This window comes from Micromys minutus, assembly GCF_963924665.1.
Source record: "Micromys minutus genome assembly, chromosome: 12".
Classification (NCBI taxonomy): Eukaryota; Metazoa; Chordata; class Mammalia; order Rodentia; family Muridae; genus Micromys; species Micromys minutus.
Genome location: NC_137981.1, coordinates 12,242,739 through 12,260,881, shown reverse-complemented (window position 1 = coordinate 12,260,881; position 18,143 = coordinate 12,242,739). Strand labels below are relative to the sequence as shown.

General features: G+C 42.8%; 2 protein-coding genes across 2 annotated transcripts; both read right to left on the bottom strand.

Moving 5' to 3' along the window:
- Positions 1-7,442: 7,442 nt before the first annotated feature.
- On the bottom strand, positions 7,443-7,751 carry LOC308428029 (glyceraldehyde-3-phosphate dehydrogenase-like; the record flags this gene model as incomplete). The annotated part of the gene is made up of 1 exon (XM_080926317.1): positions 7,443-7,751. The coding sequence occupies one exon, from the start codon at positions 7,749-7,751 to the stop codon at positions 7,443-7,445; it is 309 nt and encodes a 102-aa protein (XP_080782443.1).
- A 2,960-nt stretch (positions 7,752-10,711) lies between these two features.
- On the bottom strand, positions 10,712-11,495 carry LOC308428190 (non-histone chromosomal protein HMG-17-like). The gene has a single exon (XM_080926579.1). The coding sequence runs from the start codon at positions 11,402-11,404 to the stop codon at positions 11,132-11,134; it is 273 nt and encodes a 90-aa protein (XP_080782705.1). The 5' UTR covers positions 11,405-11,495; the 3' UTR covers positions 10,712-11,131.
- Positions 11,496-18,143: the final 6,648 nt, after the last annotated feature.

Sequence of the window (18,143 nt, the reverse complement as noted above, 5' to 3'; positions counted from 1 at the left end):
GCTTCACATCCATACCCCCAGGGTGACTACCTATTTCCCATATGCAAATCTCATATTGAACTCCATCTCTGTTGCACTCATTACATGAACCACTGGCTGTCCCTCCACTATTAAATGACTTGAGTGTGTGGACTCCTGTCTGTAATCCCAGCAGCTGGTAGGTCAGGGGAGGAGAGGCAGAAGTTCATGGTCGTTCTTGTCTTCATAGTGAATTGCAGGATAGCCTGGGATACATGAGATATTGTGTCATGACACTCAAACCAACGAAATGCAACAACAAACGGAGGGACTTTCCTACTCTTGAAATGAATGACATGGGTCCTTATACCTAGTAGACATCATTGTTGTCCCTCAGTTTCCTTTGCATTAAAGTAAACAAAGTAACAACAAAGTAGGAAGACCTTCCATCACATCTGCTAGACTGAGGTTCTCCAACCTTCTGAATACTTCAACCCTTTATTATATGGATTCTCATGTTGTGGTGACTCCAACCATACTACTTTCCTTGCTACTTTATCCCTGTAAGTTTACTACTGGAATAAATACTAATGTAAATGTCTGTGTTTTTACATGGTCTCAGGTGACCCCTGTAAAAAAGCCATTTAACTTTTAAATGGCTAAGGATCACAGGTTGAGAACTTCTGTAATAGACCAGGCAATTGCAACCTTCTGTAGAACCAAGAAGCATCCAGGACACAGGTGTTCTGGCTGTAACACCTGTCCTGAGATGACAGCAGAGTTTGTGATTGGGTCCAGAATTTCGATAACATAGAAGGCCTCCATGCCCCAGTACTCCTGCTTTTTCTGCAGGCCATGCTTCCTGCTTCCCTCATATCTCCTCCCTGCTTCCCTTTTCTCTCTGCACCTTGGGGAAGCAGTTTCTGTACCAACTACCTCAATTATTATGGGCCAGCTACAGTCTTAGAGGTGATTCTTAGTTACAAAGTGAAAAATTAAAAACAGTTTCTGTATGTCTTAGGTTTTGAACTAAAATTTACTGGATGTGAAACTATTTAGCAAATGCATTAATTGGTGGCTCACACTTTCAAACTCATCTCTGAGGAGGGGGAGCCAGAGGCAGAAAGATCAGTGTCCTGGACAGTTTGGTCTAAATTTCAGTGAGTTCTAGGATGGCCAGGACTAAGTAAATAAACTCTGTCTCAGAAATGAAACTTAAGTTAGTTGACCTTGGCCTTATATAGTTTCTTTGATAATTTTAAATTGAGACTATGTGGTCTTGTATGTAGGCTAAGAGTTCCAGAATTTGGAGACTTGCTCCTGGTTCATCCTCTTCCCACCTCTACTCCCAAAGAAGAGATTAAGGGATCCTATTTAACATTTGCTAATCCACCCTACATATACAGGTTGGGTGGGCCTAGTTTATGAAGGGCGACACCTCCACAGGGTTCTCAGACTTGCAGAACTCCAGGGAAGGGAGCACAGTTTTTCCATGCTCTAGATTATCAGGACTTAGTGGACTTTACTTGGCTCACTGTGTCAGGAAATGAAGTGTAGAAGGTGAATATCTGTTATATGGGGGAAATCCACTCTCCTGATTTCTGGAGCATAGCAGGGGATTTTGTCCTACAATTCATCTCAGAAGGTTTATAGCATCCAAATATGTTTCTGGTGTCTCTCCATTCCATATGATTACGAAACCATCTGATACACATAGCAAGCAAGCAAGTCTCATAGAGGGTGTTGCTACTGTGTTACCGGTACAACTAAGGAAATGTTATAAAAATGGTTAACTACCTTGAATGTGAACCCATATCTGCACTTTGCAGAAGTGCAGGAGTCAGAACTCTTTGTTCTTAGGCTTTCTTGTTTTTAGTTTGTTAAAGCAGCATATAATTTACCCAAGGTTAGCCCACAACCAACTATGTAGCCAAGAATGACCTTGAGCTGCTAAGCATACTTATGCCTCCTAGAAGTGAACTGGGGGACTGGAGAGATGGCTCAGCGGTTAAGAGCACTGATGGATCTTCCAGAGGTCCTGAGATCAATTCCCAGCAACCATATGGTGACTCACAACCATCTGTAATGAGCTTTAATGAGATCAGGAGCCCTCTTCCTGTGTGTCTGAAGACAGCTACAGCATATTCATACACATGAAATAAATAAATACTTAAAATCTTTTTAAAAAGTGAACAGGGACTATGGCCAACAGACGATCATCCATGTTTGGTGATATAGGATGGAAAAGTATTGTTTCACACAGTTTGTCTGATACCATAAAGTGTTTGAAGCAAATCAGGAGTTTATTAGGAGATTTTGAAAGGGACTTTCACCCCCTGCAGATAATGAGGGAGAAAGTGAGCTAGAGAAAGGGGTTTAGGTGTTCTAAAAAGAGAGGTGTTTCTACTTGATGAAGGGTACATGTCCTGTTCACTCTAGACTTTCCTTGGTTTAACTTAACAGTCAAGTTTTCCCATTATATGAGAATGGACCAGAACCTGTGGATGAGGATGAGTCCATTGTTTAAGTAATACAACAGGAGGCTGGTTCCTGAGTATACTCATAGTTAGGAAAATGGGATTCCTGTAGCAAAACCATGTTTTAATATTTAATTCATTCACTTCTGCACAGAGAGATACAAACCAAGTCCAAATTGTGAGAAACATCCAAGAAGCCAAAAGGAGAAAGAAGGCGGAGGCAGGATGGCAGAAGTCCCTCAGGTATTCAGAGTCAAATCTGTGCTCAATCCTGAGCTCTGCTATAATGTTTCTTGCTTCTGTGACTGGGAGTTGAGGCAAGAGCCCAGATGTGCACATCTGTGTCATGGTTAGACTGGCACTCAGTGTTAGCAAATGTCTTCCCTTTCCCAGAGGAGCCAAAGGCTCTGAGTGTCTCCCTGTGGTAGAGGTGGTCATGAGTGTATACCTGTTCAACACTCCCTGGTAGCACTAATGCTGTGGACCCTGTTGTATTCTGAGTCTTCTTCCCTAAAATGCTGACACCTATGCTTTCCCAGTGAGTGTACTTCCTGCCTTTAGGAGCCAGGTAGGTGCTGTAACAGGGCTGGCAAGACAATGTTCATAAGCATGTGATGACTGAAGGAAGCCATTGTTGGCCAATAAATGTCCAGCAAGTGTCCCTGAGAAAAGTTATTGACATGTACTTATGTGTGAACTTTGATATACTCATCACACCCTTGTCCCTTGCAGGTCTTTCTGATAGCCCATGGGTTGAGTGAGAAATTTGGATCTTCCTGCAAGAGTGGGAAGTGGTTGAATATAAAATTGGGCACCCAGGTGAGAAGCTCCGAAGGAAAGCCGAGTTCTTGTCCAGGCGCCTCTATAAACGGGGTGTGAGGAAGAGCTGGCGTAGCTGCCGTCAACTGATGCTGTGCATGATGGACTTGCACAGTAGAATTTGTAATGAGAGGCCAAGGGTTGAGCCCTTGTATTCTCCTTATAAATGGGACCTATACAAGATCTTGGGCTATAAAAGCCAAGTACCAGGTGAGTTCTTGTGTAGACAGGACTCTTGGGGTCCCAGAGAGTAGTATCAGTTGGGCACAGAGCAGAGTACACATTTGAGGGAAGTCCTTTTGCCATAGGCCTTTACTTCACATAGAAGCAGCTCTGTGTGTCTCACTCCTTCTGTCATCCCAAGGTAATGGAATTTGGATGTGTGCACAGGTGACTGTGACCTAGAGGTCAGGCAATTACTTATAGTGACTCAGGGAGTGTGAGGGTGCCTTATTTATGCTCTCTCTCTGTTTCTTCTCTTCTAGGTGTTCCCTTTGAGTGGTGTGGTAACCCCCAGGTTTCTGTGTACCCTCAACCTCCAATGGGGATGCCCTCTTCAGGAGACCAGCCTTTGGATTCTTATGTGTCAGCCTCTGCTGGACAGCTTAGTGGGAACCCATCACTGATGATGCTCAGTCAGGATGCTCTGGTTCCCAGTTGGGATGGTGGAATGCCAGCTATCCAGAGACAGTTTAATATGCACTCTTGCCTCTGTACCTGGAGAAACCAACCTTCAGGTGCTGAGGTTACTTGGTGATGACTTTGCAATTACTCGGTGAAGACGTGGAGACTTCTCTAAATCCCTCAGAGTTATAGAGCATTATATGGTCTGTCATGGTTTGCATATGCTTGGCTCAGGGAGTGGCACTATTAGAAGGTGTGACCTTGTTGAAGGAAGTGGGTCACTCTGGAAGTGGGCTTGGAGACACTTCTAGTTGTCTGAAGATGCTTAGTTTGTTTCTGGCTTCCTTTGGATGAAGATGTAGAACTCTCAGCTCCTCCTGCACCATGTCTGCCTGGAAGCTGCCATGCTCTTGTCTTGATGACACTGGACTGCACCTCTGAACCTGTAAGCTAGCCTCAATTAAATGTCATTATTTATAAGACCTACCTTGGTCATTTTGACTGTTCACAGCAATAAAACCCTAACTAAGACAGAAGTTGGTACCAGGGACTGGGGCATTGCTATGATAAGCCTGACCATGCTTTTGTTTGGAAGAATGTGGATTTGGGGACTTTGGATTTGGAAAGTTGTGGAAGAATTTAAATGGGGCTTAATGGACTATCCTAGTAAGAAGATAGAAGACTTTGTTACTGAGAGTGATTTGAAATGTGCTGACTTGGATCAAGCAGTTTCAGCGGAGAATTTCAGTATGTGGCCAACAGACTGTTTTTGTAGTATTTTGTTAAAGAACATGGCTGCTTTTTGCCCTTGTCTGAAGAGTCTGCCTGAGTTTAAAATGACGAGATTTAGATTAATTGCTTTGAAAAAAAAAGTCTCAAAACAGTCTGGTGTAAATTTTTTTGTGTGGTTACTAAAGCTCACCCTTATGAAGAGCATATGAATGAAAAGGGGCAAGTTGAGAAAGCAAAGATTCAAAATATATGTTTCAAGTATTAAAGGGACACCAGAAAGTGAAATGGAGCTAAATCCTGTGTTCAAGAATTTTAAATTGAACTAAGGAAGTAAGGACCTTGGGACAAGACCCCACCCAGCTAAATTAGCTCCAGGCAATTTAGCACAAACCTTTAATCCCTGGAGTCAAAGACAAGCAGGTCTCTAAATTCAAGGCCAGCCTGGAATTTAGCAAGTTCTAGGTGAAGAAAAGTTTAAATCCAGGTGTGGTGATACACACCTTTAATCCCAGGAGACTGGCATAAATATCTCTAAATTCAAGGTCAATCTACAGGGAAAGATCCAGGACAGCCAAGCTTAGGTAGTGAAGGAGTTAGAAAAGAGGAATCTGGTGATAATGTTCTAGAACAAGGGGTGGGGGATGTTCCAGCTCCTGCAAGGAGCAGAATTTAGTAGCTTCGGCCATGTGGCTCTGGCTTTATATTCAAGAGGAGAAGGAGACTATTGGGACAATTGATGCTGGTTAACTGGATAAGATACTAGTGGTGATTAAGAAGAGACCAGCATCACTGAAGTGAAATATTCTGGGAAGTGTTTTCTGAGAGGACAAAAAACTGTGTTACAGAGATAGCCAAGATTGTACCTCATGCTGTAATTATACTTGGTAATGTGTAAGAATCACCCAGGTGGTACTGGTTTTGAAGGCATGAAGGCGTCTAGAAGAACAGCTGAGCCTTGGGACTGTGAGAGGCCATGGAAGGCCATTGGTGAAAATGCAGCCTCAGTTGTAGTTGATAATCCAGGATTGAAGAGGTCATTCAAAGAATTTGGGGTTTGGCACCATGAAGGGAGCCTATGAGAGGCTATTGGTGAAGCCTAGTTGCAGTGGAAGACCCCAGTATATTTGAGATGCCAGTACCATAGGATGATCACCAAGAACAAGAGCAAAGGTATAGTGGATCAACCTGAGCTTGAAGTGCTACAGAGGGCAGAGCTGGAGAAGTGCAGCCAGCCCTTGGAGGAGCCCAAAAGATCATGTGCGGATCGCAGACATTGAAACCAGAAACTGTAATATTGAAATTGCCTTGGAGACTCAAAGATGTTAAAGATGCCAGAGCGGCGGGATATGTACCAAGGAAAGCTGCTAACAGGGAGTGGAACCAGCCCAGGAGAAAAAAGTTTGTTGCCATCAACAAAGATGAAAAAGGAGTTGAAAATCTGAAGACTGCGTTGACATCAGGCATGGAGATGGCAGAATTTGGAGTTTGCCCAGCTGGTTGCCTGACTTAATTCAAGGATTACAGTTAAGTGATTGGATGGATCTCAGAAGAGACTTTGAACTTTGGACTTTTAACATTGTTGGTACTGCTACAGACTATGGGGACTTTAGAGGTTGGACTAAATGTACTTTTTATTATGCTATGTTTAGGTATGGCCCCCATAGAATTATGTGTTTGAACAAGCCTATGGGGACCAGGAAGTGGAATGTGATGGTTTGCATATGCTTGGCCCAGGAAGTGGTACTAGTAGAAGGTGTGGCCTTGGTGGAGGAAGTGGGTCACTCTGGGAGTGGGCTTGGAGACACTCTTTCTAGCTTCCTGAAGATGCTTAGTCTGTTTCTGGCTTCCTTGGATGAAGATGTAGAACTCTCAGCTCCTCCTGCACCATGTCTGCCTGGATGCTGCCATGCTCTTGTCTTGATGATAATGGACTGAACCTCTGAACCTGTAAGCCAGCCCCAATTAAACATTGTTATTTATAAGACCTACCTTGGTCATTTTGTCTGTTCACAGCAATAAAACCTTAACTAAGACATGGTCACTCAATTTCTCTGTCTTTAAAGAGGAAAACATGAAATTAAATAAATATCCATGGTGTAACTCTCTTCTCAGGTTTTATTCTTGTTACTTCAGTGGAGGTGACAAGTGTAGAGGGCAGGAGATGTGGTACTTAATAACAGGGGTTGTTTTTGGGGCAATGGCACCTCCTGTGCACCCTCTATGTTCATCTGACTCCTGACACTGAGGCTCCTACTCCACAAGAAGAACCTCTACTTCCCCACACCAACTCAGCAGATCTTTTATTCTTTTGAAGTCTTGCTAGCGAATTTATAGTCAGTGTTTCTTAGGCTCAAATTCTACAGAATACCAGGAAAATGTGTATAAAATTGAGTCTTGTATGGGTGAAGGATGTAATATCAATTGAGAGAATAGAGAAAAAAGTTTATATTTTGGCTGCATCAGAAGTAACTGTATTGGTGGTATTCAAGAGAGTAGGGAGCACTCCTTAGGCCCCTCCTGTTATTCTTTGAGTCTGGGATGGAAACAATCAGGGAGATGCTCAGTGTTGGAGGCAGAGATGAGATTGAGATTCATCAACAACCAAGTGCCTCTCTCTTGTTCGTAGTGTCCTTGCTATGGTGGGTGGTTCATGGATTCTTACACTTTTGAGGCAATATAGGCAATGAGTTTCTCCACCCAGCTGCTGTAGCTGTATTCTTTGTCATATCAACAAATGAGCTTTGCCAAGTTATGATTGAGAGCAATGCCAGCCCCAGTATCAAAGGTGGAAGAGTGAGACTTACTATGGAAATGGAAGTCACAGGATTCAACCTAGTTCTGAGGGTAGTCCAGGATGCCCTTTAGTGGTACCTTGAATGCCTGCTTCACCACCTTTTTGAGGTCATCATTCTTGGCAGGTTTCTCAGGGCTGCATGTCAGATCCTTAATGGAAACTTTGGGGGTAGGAACACAGAAGGTCATGCCAGTGAGCTTCCAGATAAGCTCTGGGATGACCGTGCCCACAGCCTTATCAGTACCAGTGGATCTAGGGATGATGTTCTGGATGGTCCTATGGCTATCAAACCACAGCTTTCTAGAGGGGTCATCTACAGTCTTTGTGGCAGTGATGACATGGACCATGTCATAAGTTCTTCCATGATGCCAAAGTTGTAGTGGATGACATTGGCCAGGTGAGCTACACAGTTGGTACAGAATGTATTGCTGACAGCCTTGAAAGAGTTGTCATATTTCCACTGGTTCATACCCATCATAGATATGGCGGCATCACCAAGGGAGGAAATGATGAACTTTTGGGCCTCATTCTTCTAGGGAGCACTAGCCTTCTCCATGACAGTGAAGACACCAATAGATTCCACCCATCCTCAGCACTAGCATAATGCCATTTGAAGTTAGTGGGATCTTTCCCTTGGATGAAGGTGATGGGCTTGTGGTATATGACAAAATTCTTATTCTCAGCCTTGACTGTGCCATTGAATTTGCCATGTAATACTCTAACATGTAGACCATGTATTTGAGGTCAATGAAGGGGTCGTTGATGGCAACAATCTGCACTTTGCCAGATGTAGAGAAGCAGACAGCCCTGGTAATCATGAGCCCAAACAAGCCAAATCCATTCACCATTTTGTCTGGGGGAGGAGGCTGGCACTCCATAAGAAGATGTGACTGTCTCTGCAACAGGGAGAAGCAGAGAGCCATGAAAACTCATATAAATATTTAAGTGTCAGATACTAAAAGAATGTCAAGGGACAGTGCCACCATTCAATATTTTCAACCCATTTACAGGTGGAAGAGGGATTGTTGTATCATGTTAGAACACATTTCTTGTCTGGTTACACACACACACACACACACACACCCCGAATTAGCCACTCCATCTAGAACAGTTACATCACTTTAGGTTTAATTAGGATCCTGTTATTGTTTATTCTGGATATCCATCATGACCTGAGGTGATGTAATTGTCAGTCAGGTTGACATTGTGACTGCCTCCAACTTGACCATATCTACCAATATCTAATGTCTCAAATGTCCAGGTACCCTTTTGAGGACTTTGGCTTAATTACTCGATGCAGGAAATTCCTGCTTTCGTATAATACTCTCAGGTTGGAAAATATACCTTTTCCCTACTGTAGAGGTGGAAAAACCAAACTCTAGTCTCGGACTCATCTCCTGCTTTTAGTCTATATGAAGGCCACAAAAGAAGGTAGATTTCCTGTTTGGTATCTTGCTCACTGAGAAGTTCATCCCAATTGTGGTTAGAGCAGTGATTGTCATTTTTGGCTGGGATTTGTTTGAATTTAATGAAGCTTCCATAAGGAGTTGCCAAAGGCCATCGAATAATCAGATGTCTGCATTAGGAATTTTAAAAATTAGGAATAAAACTATTATATCAAGGAAAATAGTATTATGGTTGGGTTACAGAAACCTGAGGACCTGTATTAAAAGGTTCCAGAATTAGGAAGGTTAGAAACCACTCTTCCTGCAGATAAGAAGGAAGGCATTGGTACTGATTTACTTTCATTAGAGAAACTGCAGGACTACATGAATGTCAATCTTGTACAGTGACTGTGGTGGATTGAATGGGGGAAGCCTCAAACAGACTCCTATGTGCATGCTTGGCTCAGAGGGAATGGCAGTATTTGGAGCTGTGGCCTTGTTGGGGGAATGTGTGGCCATTGTGTAGAAGGGTGTCACTGGGGGGCAGGTTGGGTTTGAGCTCCTTTTTTTCTCATAATTGTTACATATTGCACAAAGTTCCTTTCTGCTTTCTGGGTATCAAGATATAGAACACTTTGCTTCTTGATCAGAATTATGTCTGTCTGTATGGCATCCTGATTTTCACCTTGATAATGGAATAAGCTGGTACTAATAAACATTTCCCTAAACTAATGTGTCTTAGTCCTAGTGTCTCCTCACAGAAGTAGAAACCCCACTTTAGATAGAAATTTGTGTCTTGCACTGAGTATTGCTGTGAAAGGACTGGCCAAGTTTACATTAAGAGACCCTAGGGCTTTGGGACATTGAAATAGAAGAGATTAGCATAGTGTAACATTGCTTAATGGGCCATTTCAGTAGAGCATGGTGCACAGTAAAACTGAGAATTATTTGAACTGTGGGAGCATGGCCATACAGTCTTCAGAGGAATAGTATACTAATACATCCTGTAGAGATCATACTTTAATTGTTTGACAAAGAATATGTTTGTTTATGACCATGTTGGAAGAATTGCCCTAGACTAAAGTTTGCACTCATTGCATTAGTACAGGAAATCATAAAAAAACTCTACACTAAACTGTATGCGGGTGCTAAAGTATATTCTTGTGAATTTTAATTTTGATTAAAAAAAAAGCTAGCTGAGTGAGGAAAAACACAAAGGACCAGACTGAGGGAAAAGGGGACACCAAGTAGGGACAAGCAGCAGGTAAGTCCTATGTATAAAAACATAGAGTAATAAGTGGAATAAATTGCATGATGAAACTCAGGTGGACCACACAAGCTACATTTCCATCCTGTGACAAGGAACTATCAAGAAGTTTAGTTTCAATTGTGGTAGTTCTGTCCTTCAATCCTGTGGTAAACGTGACAGTTGTGAATTGGACTGTATTGGCAGGAAGACATTGCAGATATGGAGAACACACCTGATCCAGATTTTGACACCGAGAGATACAGGCTTTCATCCCCATGTTGAGGTATACAGGCTTCGGGATTCTTTTTTTTTTTTTTTTTTAACTGTAACCAGCTTTATTAAAGATACTTTTCATAAACAATCATGGTATTCAGGCAGGACATGAGCAGACACTCAACAATATACAAGAACTTCCAAATTCCCTTCTTGTATAGACTACCAAAATCAGAAAGCCACTGTAAAACCCAATGAAATCTTCATTCAATGCCTCGAAAAGGGGAAAGTAGCTCAGAGTGAGGGCTGACATTTCACATTAAGGATGTTGTTTAACAACTTTTCACAAGCCGACCCTGACTTTCGGGAAATGAACATGGCAGAATTATCAATCTGAAGATCCACAATCTTTTATAAAAGGAACCATTGCTCTTCTGAGAACACTTGAAGTCACTGCAAAATCCACATTGTCCAATAGACTAGAAAACCAATGTTGGGGGTCAGGTTTCAATAGGTCTCTGGTTTTAAGAGAATTATGTCTATGTTCATGGTACACAGGGGAAAGGTTATAAAAATGAATTTAGAGTTTTCCCAGACCACAAGGCATTTTGTACCTTGGTATCCACCTATGCAGGATCAGGAGCCTCTCAAAATTATCAAGGAAAGAGGTTTTCTGTTCTCAATCCAGCTTGGGTGATATTTTAAAATGTTAGTGACACATGATCCTCCCCCCTCCCACAATGAAGTTTTCTGTGTGCTAACAATATAGTTAAAAAAAAAAGTAAAACAAAATTCTGCATTTTTTATAAAACTTGATAAAAAATAGTATTTCAAACTGTACAGTCACCAGAAGTACACAGTTATCAAAAATGCACACACGTCACTTGGCATCTCCAGCACATTCAGCTTTTTGTGCCTGGTCTGTTTTGGCATCTCCATTTTCTGCAGGATTATTCACATCCTTCCCGGCATCGGCTTTCCCCTTCTTCCCCTTGGGTACCTTCTCTCCCTTCTTTGCTGGGGCCTTTTTAGGTTTGGGCTCAGGCTTTGGAGGAGCAGGTTTAGCAGACAACCTTGCAGATCTTCTCTGTGGCTCGTCCTGCACCTTGGCTTTGTCTCCTTTAGCATCCCCTTCAGCCTTTCTTTTGGGCATGGCGGCGGCAGGGGACTTTGGCGCTGAACACGAGTATACAGCGGCGCGCGGGCTTGGTCCGTCCGGGGGTAGTCCTCGCTGCTTCTTCACGTTGCTCCTGGCTTCAGGATTCTTAAGATCATGTAAAGTGTACACCTGTAATCCCAGGGCAGAGAGGCAATTAGTTCGCTGCCTACAAGGAAGTCAGTCTGGGACAGAGTCAGTTCAAAGAGCAACAAGTTTGTTTCCAAATGTGGCAGCATACAGCTTTAATCTGGGCCATAAATTCTAGTGGATGACAATATAAAACAATTTGAGGGCTGGAGAGATGGATCAGTGGTTAAGAGCACTGACTGCTCTTCCAGAGGTCCAGAGTTCAATTCCCAGCAACCACATGGTGGCTCACACCCATCTGTAATGGGATCTGACGCCTTCTTCTGGTGTGTCTTAAGAGTGACAGTGTACTCATACATAAAATAAATAAATCTTTAAAAAAAAAACAATTTGAAAAGGAAGTAAGGATTCCTTCTTCTTTACTTGCTGAATTTACTTGCCAGGCCATCTAGGATCATGGCAATCACAGTTTCCCACAGTTGACTTGATTTGACAGCAGCTGTAAGTCATTCCCGTTAGTTCCTGTACTATATACAGCATTTCAAAGGTTCTGTCAGTCTAGAGAACCCTGATTACACAAATCCTTTCACTCAGGAGACAGAGGCAAGCCAAGCTCTCAGTCCAAACCAGCCAGGTGAAATTCCTGGAGTGTAAAGCTTAGGCTGTGAAGGAACCATGGTAATAAGAAAGCTGTTGAAAAATTGAAAAAGAGCACCGTGGTTCTAGTACCAAAAGGCAGCAGAACATGACAGCCTCAGAGGTTGGGATCTGTATTTAGAGTCAGGAAAGGAAGAAGGGGCTGTAGAATCCCCCTCTGCACCTAAAGGCACTATCTGTGGTCAGCTGCATGAACTTAGAGAAAAGATGCTGGGTGAAGCTATGAAGACAGAGCTTGAGTTGTGTTGCAGACACCAGGATGTTAGAGATTGCAGAGCCTTGGGTTCACTGCCAAGGAAAGCTTACAACAGGGGGCTGAACCAGTCCCAGAGAGAAGTGTGCTGCAGCCTGTAGGAGGTTGACATCTGAGCAGTTTTTTTTTTTCCTTTTCTTTTTTCAGCAGACCTGGAGATGCAGACTTTGGTGTTGGCCCCAATGGATTCGGTTGTTGCTGTGGTTCGGTATTTCTCCTCTATGCTCTCTCCCTCCTACTGGAATAGTTTTGGAAATTCTGTGTCATGAAATGGTGGATTATATTCTGCTAGTACATTTTGCTTTTTGATTTTTATTCAACAGAAATAATTTCATTGTAATGAAAATGCAGTGTCTTATATGGACCATGTACTGTTAATTAAAATAAAGACTGTTCTAGAGCAGGAGGACATTTGAGGTTGGACTGTGTGCATTTCTGCATAACATGTGTCTACTACCCTCTTGGGCATGGATTAGAATATGATGGTTGGAAGAGGAATAGACCGCAGACTCTCATGTTCTTGAGTCAGTGGACTCGAGGAAGTTGCTTTCCTACGAGGTTATTTTAAATGGGAAAACATGTTGTGATACTGGAGGAAGTTTGTCACTGCTGACATGCTCAAGCTATGTCCAGTTGGCCACAGTCCTGTGCTTCCTGGGGATAAAGTTGTAGACCTTGCAGCTCCTCCTCCAGCCACGAACATCACTGCTTTAATTGCCCTGCTCTCTAGTCTGACGAAATGCACTAAAGCTCTTGTCTAGGTTAGGGTTTCCATTGCTGTGTAGAGACCCCATGGTCAATAAGTCTTATAAATGACAACAATTAATTGGGGCTGGCTTATCTGTCCAGAGTTTTGGTCTATTACAATCAAGGTAGGGACTCTGGCATCATCTATTCTCATGGTTTGCACTAGCTGAATGTTCTGCATTTCTATCCAAAGGGAGTGAGGAGCAGGCTATTCACAGGTAGCTAATAGTACTGTGTCAAAACCCATCCTAGCAGTGACACAGTCCCTCTAACAAGGCCACACGGATTTCAACAAGACCACCTCTTAATAGTGCCAGTTTTTGAGCTAAACGTATGTGTACTACCAAAATTCTCTCCTTGGACCTTTGTTCAAGCATATGATACTGTGGGGGGACATACCTAGCCATAGAACAACATTAAAATATTTAGTCTTACTCCTAAAGTTTGAATAGTCTAAAACAGTCTCAACAACTATAAAATTTTAAATTTCGTTTGTGACTGGTATATGCCCAGAAGAGGAAAATCTCAGTTTTCAGGTAATACTATGCTCAATTTCCTGAGTAACAGTAGGCCTCACTTCTAACTCATTGCTATTTAACTTTGTTCAGCTGCTGGGCTTCTTGATAGGCAAAGATCACCAACCAGTTTCAGCATGGCAGGAGTTCAAGGTCATTCTTTGGCAGCTCAGCCCAAGGGAATCCCAAACCTGTCTCTAAAGGAACAAGAGAAGTAAAGGATACACCAAAGCTTCACACCCATTACTTTCATTCCTTTTTCTCTATCGTGGTGCTGAAAATTCACAATGAAATATCTTAGTACATTTCATGTCTGCAGAGTTCTATCAACTCTATAATGGGTTGAATATGGATGACACAAGCAGTTCAGAGATCTAGAAAGGCAGAGTAGAAGTTGATGCTAATCCTTGGTTTTCTGAATGTGGTGGATACTTAGATCCCTTGTCTCAATTATTTGCATGAAACTTGAAATAAAGAGAATGCAGAATTCCCTACCCTCCAAAGGTAATTACTGCTGGGGTCCAGGAGTAATCCACATATGAAACAAACACAGATCTTAGTCAGAGGGAATGGATAACAAATGCACACCCTAATATTCATCAGACTCTGCTGTAGTGCAGAATTTGGGGCTGAGCCTTCTGCCTCCTGGTACATTTCTCAGGTATAGCTTAAAAAACAAAATAAAACATAAACAAAAATCACAGTGAGTTCATATGAATGTAGAGACAGTACAACCTACAGGCTCAGTTAGACTCAAGCTACTTAGGATAGCTAGACAGAACCATTCTAAATGACCTTTAGTCTGGTTGTTGCTAAGAAGCACCTATGGTTCTCTTATTGTTATGATGAAAAACCTCAGAACATAGAGAGTGTATGTGCTGAGCACGACCCTGCTCAGACTCCAGGTCTTTTCTTCATTAATGACTGACACACGTGGAGTAACATGGCCAAAGATATGCTCGTTGTGCAGGCCTGGACAATCACAAGGGTTCCCGATCCAGGCAGTCCTCTCTCTTCTTGGTCCCTCATCCCTTTGCATTACTATAAACACAGTAACAGCACATTTGATTCTATATCGAGAACCCAGATTCTAACCTTCCTAATTGGTCAAACTTTTATACAGTTCCTCATGGAGTAGAGAACCACAGCCATAAAGCTTTTTTTTTTTTAAATACACATAACTGTCATTTTTGTATTGTTCTAAATTTTCTGTCCATCTCTCTGACCTTGTGGTCCCAGGTGACTCCTGTAACTGTGCCATTCTAGACATCAAGGACTCATGACACACAGGCTGAAGATTGTTGTGCTAAGGCAAGGAATTGCAACCTTCTGGAGAAAAGAGAAGGTTTCAGGACACAGGCCTTCTGGCTTTTAGGTTCATGGGATGAGTTGAGGAACAGCAGGATCATGGTCGGGGCCTGAAATAATATTTCAGGTGTGGCCTCCACCACAGTAAGTCTTACATCCTAGAATTCCTGTTTTTATTTTCTACAGGCCATACCTCCTTCCTCATCCCCTCTTTCCTTCCTGCTACCTTGTTTTTCAGTTTGTGTTCCTTGGTGAAGATTTTTCCTGGCTTTACATTCCCTAGGAATATGGCTTAGGTGCAGTTTAAAGAAATGACCCTAAATTCCAAATAACAGCTTAAAACATAATTCTGTCCATCTCAGTTGTTGATGAAATTTACTAGAAATGGACATATTTAGTAAATGGGTTAATCTATGAGCCAGAGTTCTAGTCTCAAGATCACAACTGGAGCCACAGGCACGCAGGGCTTTGTACTGTAATCTTGAGTTTGGTTTTAATCTTAGTGAGCTGAAGATTACGCAGGACTGAGCAGAACTGTGGGGCTGGTCCCGTAAATTTCCCCCAATATCCAGAGGAAACCAGTCACCCAGATACTCTAACAAAACCAGGAACACAGTTGAGGAGAATGCCCAGATTTATGTTAATAAACTCAATGCAATATAATAAATTAATTGGCCTTTTTGTTAATTTCTTGCATAGTTGTCAATGGAGAATGTGGAATCTGACTATGTAGACGTGGAGATTCTGATCTTGATCCAGGATCTATTCTAGGAGTGTGAAGTGGGATTAGATGTTCCAGATTAGCAGTTGCTGACCCACCCTCAATTTACAGGAAGGGAGTGGCAGATTAAACCAAAATGAAGAGCTTTATAAAGAGCACATTTCCACAAGATTCTCAGACTTTCAGAAGTCCATGGAAGTGAGCTGAACTCTCTACACCCTCCAGACCATTGTGAACACAGGACCCAGCCGATCCGAGTTTCCTCACCGTGTTCAGCAAAGGAAGCTCAGTAGAGAAAATGCAGGTGAGGTGGGGGTTGGGAAGAATCCACTCATACCTTTTGTAGACTAGCAGGCATATGGGTGTCTCAACATATGGCTAAACATTATTAACTAATTTGAATTTGAAGAAAGCCTGTGATTTGCAGAAGTACAAGGAGAATTCTTTTGTCCTGGGTTTCATGATTGTAGTTTCTTGACTCTTTCTGTTAGTTATTCAAGCCTAGCCCATAGCCATCTATGTAGCCAAGAATGATGCTGAACTTTTAAGAACCCCCATCCGTCTTTGGAGAAAATGGCATTATGGCCCACCAGCAGACATTCATGTTCTGTGATATTATAGGGCCCCTAATTGATCCACCCTAGTTTTAACTTCTCAGCCAAGTTAGGCTTTAGGTGTGAATGGGTCAGTACGGGTCGATGGAGAAGTAAGAGCCCACTGCTTAGCTAATGCCACAGGAGGTTGGTTCCTGAGTAATTCACAGATAGAGACAGGCATTCCTGGAGCATGACACGTGTATTAATATTTAATTCATTCATTTATACACAGAGAGAGGCAACCCAAGTGCAAATTGTGAGAAACACCCAAGAAGCTGATAGGACTCGTGGGCCGAGACAAGAAGGTCCAAGTTTCTCAGGTATTCTGAGTCAGATCTTTGCTCAATCCTGAGCTCTGCTATAATGTTTCTTGGTTCTGTGACTGGGAGTTGAAGCAAGAGCCCAGATGTGCACATTTGTGTCATGGTTAGACTGGTACTCAGTGTTAAGTAATGTCTAATCTTCTCCCAGAGGTGCCAAACGCTCTGAGTGTCTCCCTGTGGTAGAGGTAGTCATGAGTGTATGCCTGTTCAACACTCCCTGGTAGCACTAATGCTGTGGACACTGTTGTATTCTGAGTCTTCTTCCCTAAAATGCTGACAGCTATGCTTTCCCAGTGAGTGTACTTCCTGCCTTTAGGAGCCAGGTAGGTGCCGTAACAGGGCTGGTAAGACAATGTTCATAAGCATGTGATGACTGAAGGAAGCCATTGTTGGCCAATAAATGTCCAGCAAGTGTCCTTGAGAAAAGTTATTGACAAGTTCTTGTGTGTGACCGTGATATACTCATCACACCCTTGTCCCTTGCAGGTCCTTCTGATAGCCCATGGGTTGAGCGTGAAATCTGGATCTTCCTGCAAGAGTGGGAAGTGGTTGAATATAAAATCGGGCACCCAGGCAAGAAGCTCCGAAGGAAAGCCGAGTTCCTGTCCTGGCGCCTCTATAAACGGGGTGTGAGGAAGACCTGGCGTAGCTGCCGTCAACTGATGCTGTCTATGATGGACTTGCATAGTAGAATTTGTAATGAGAGGCCAAGGGTTGAGCCCTTGTATTCTCCTTATAAATGGGACCTATACAAGATCTTGGGCTACAAAAGCCAAGTTCCAGGTGAGTTCTTGTGTAGACAGGACTCTTGGGGTCTCAGAGTGTACCATCAGTTGGGTACAGAGCAGAGTACACATTTGAGGAAAGTCTTTAGCCCCTTAGGAGTTTACTTCACACAACAGCAGCTCTGTGTGAATGACTCCCTCTGTCAGCACAAGGCAGAGGAATTTGGACGTGTTCACCTGGTGACTGTGACCTAGAGTTCAGGCAATTACTTATAGTGACTCAGGAAGTGTAAGGGTGCCTTATTTATGCTCTCTCTCTGTTTCTTCTCTTCTAGGTGTTCCCTTTGAGTGGTGTGGTAACCCCCAGGTTTCTGTGTACCCTCAGCCTCCAATGGGGATGCCCTCTTCAGGAGACCAGCCTTTGGATTCTTATGTGTCAGCCTCTGCTGGACAGCTTAGTGGGAACCCATCACTGATGATGCTCAGTCAGGATTCTCTGGTTCCCAGTTGGGATGGTGGAATGCCAGCTATCCAGAGACAGTTTAATATGCACTCTTGCCTCTGTACCTGGAGAAAGGAATGGTCCGGATATGGAAGTCACTTGGTGATAACATCACAATCACTCAGTGAATACACGTGGAGACCTTTACTTCTCTAAATCCCTCAGAGTTATGTATATGGTCACTCAATTTCTCTATGTCATTGGAGAGGAAAACATGAAATTAAATAAATTTCCATGGTATAAGTCTCTTCTCATGTTCTATTATTCACTTCAGTGGAGGCGATAAGTGTAAAGGCACA

Excerpts from the sequence above, each read along its gene's own strand:
- LOC308428190 (XM_080926579.1), bottom strand. The coding sequence starts at position 11,404 with ATGCCCAAAAGAAAGGCTGAAGGGGATGCTAAAGGAGACAAAGCCAAG.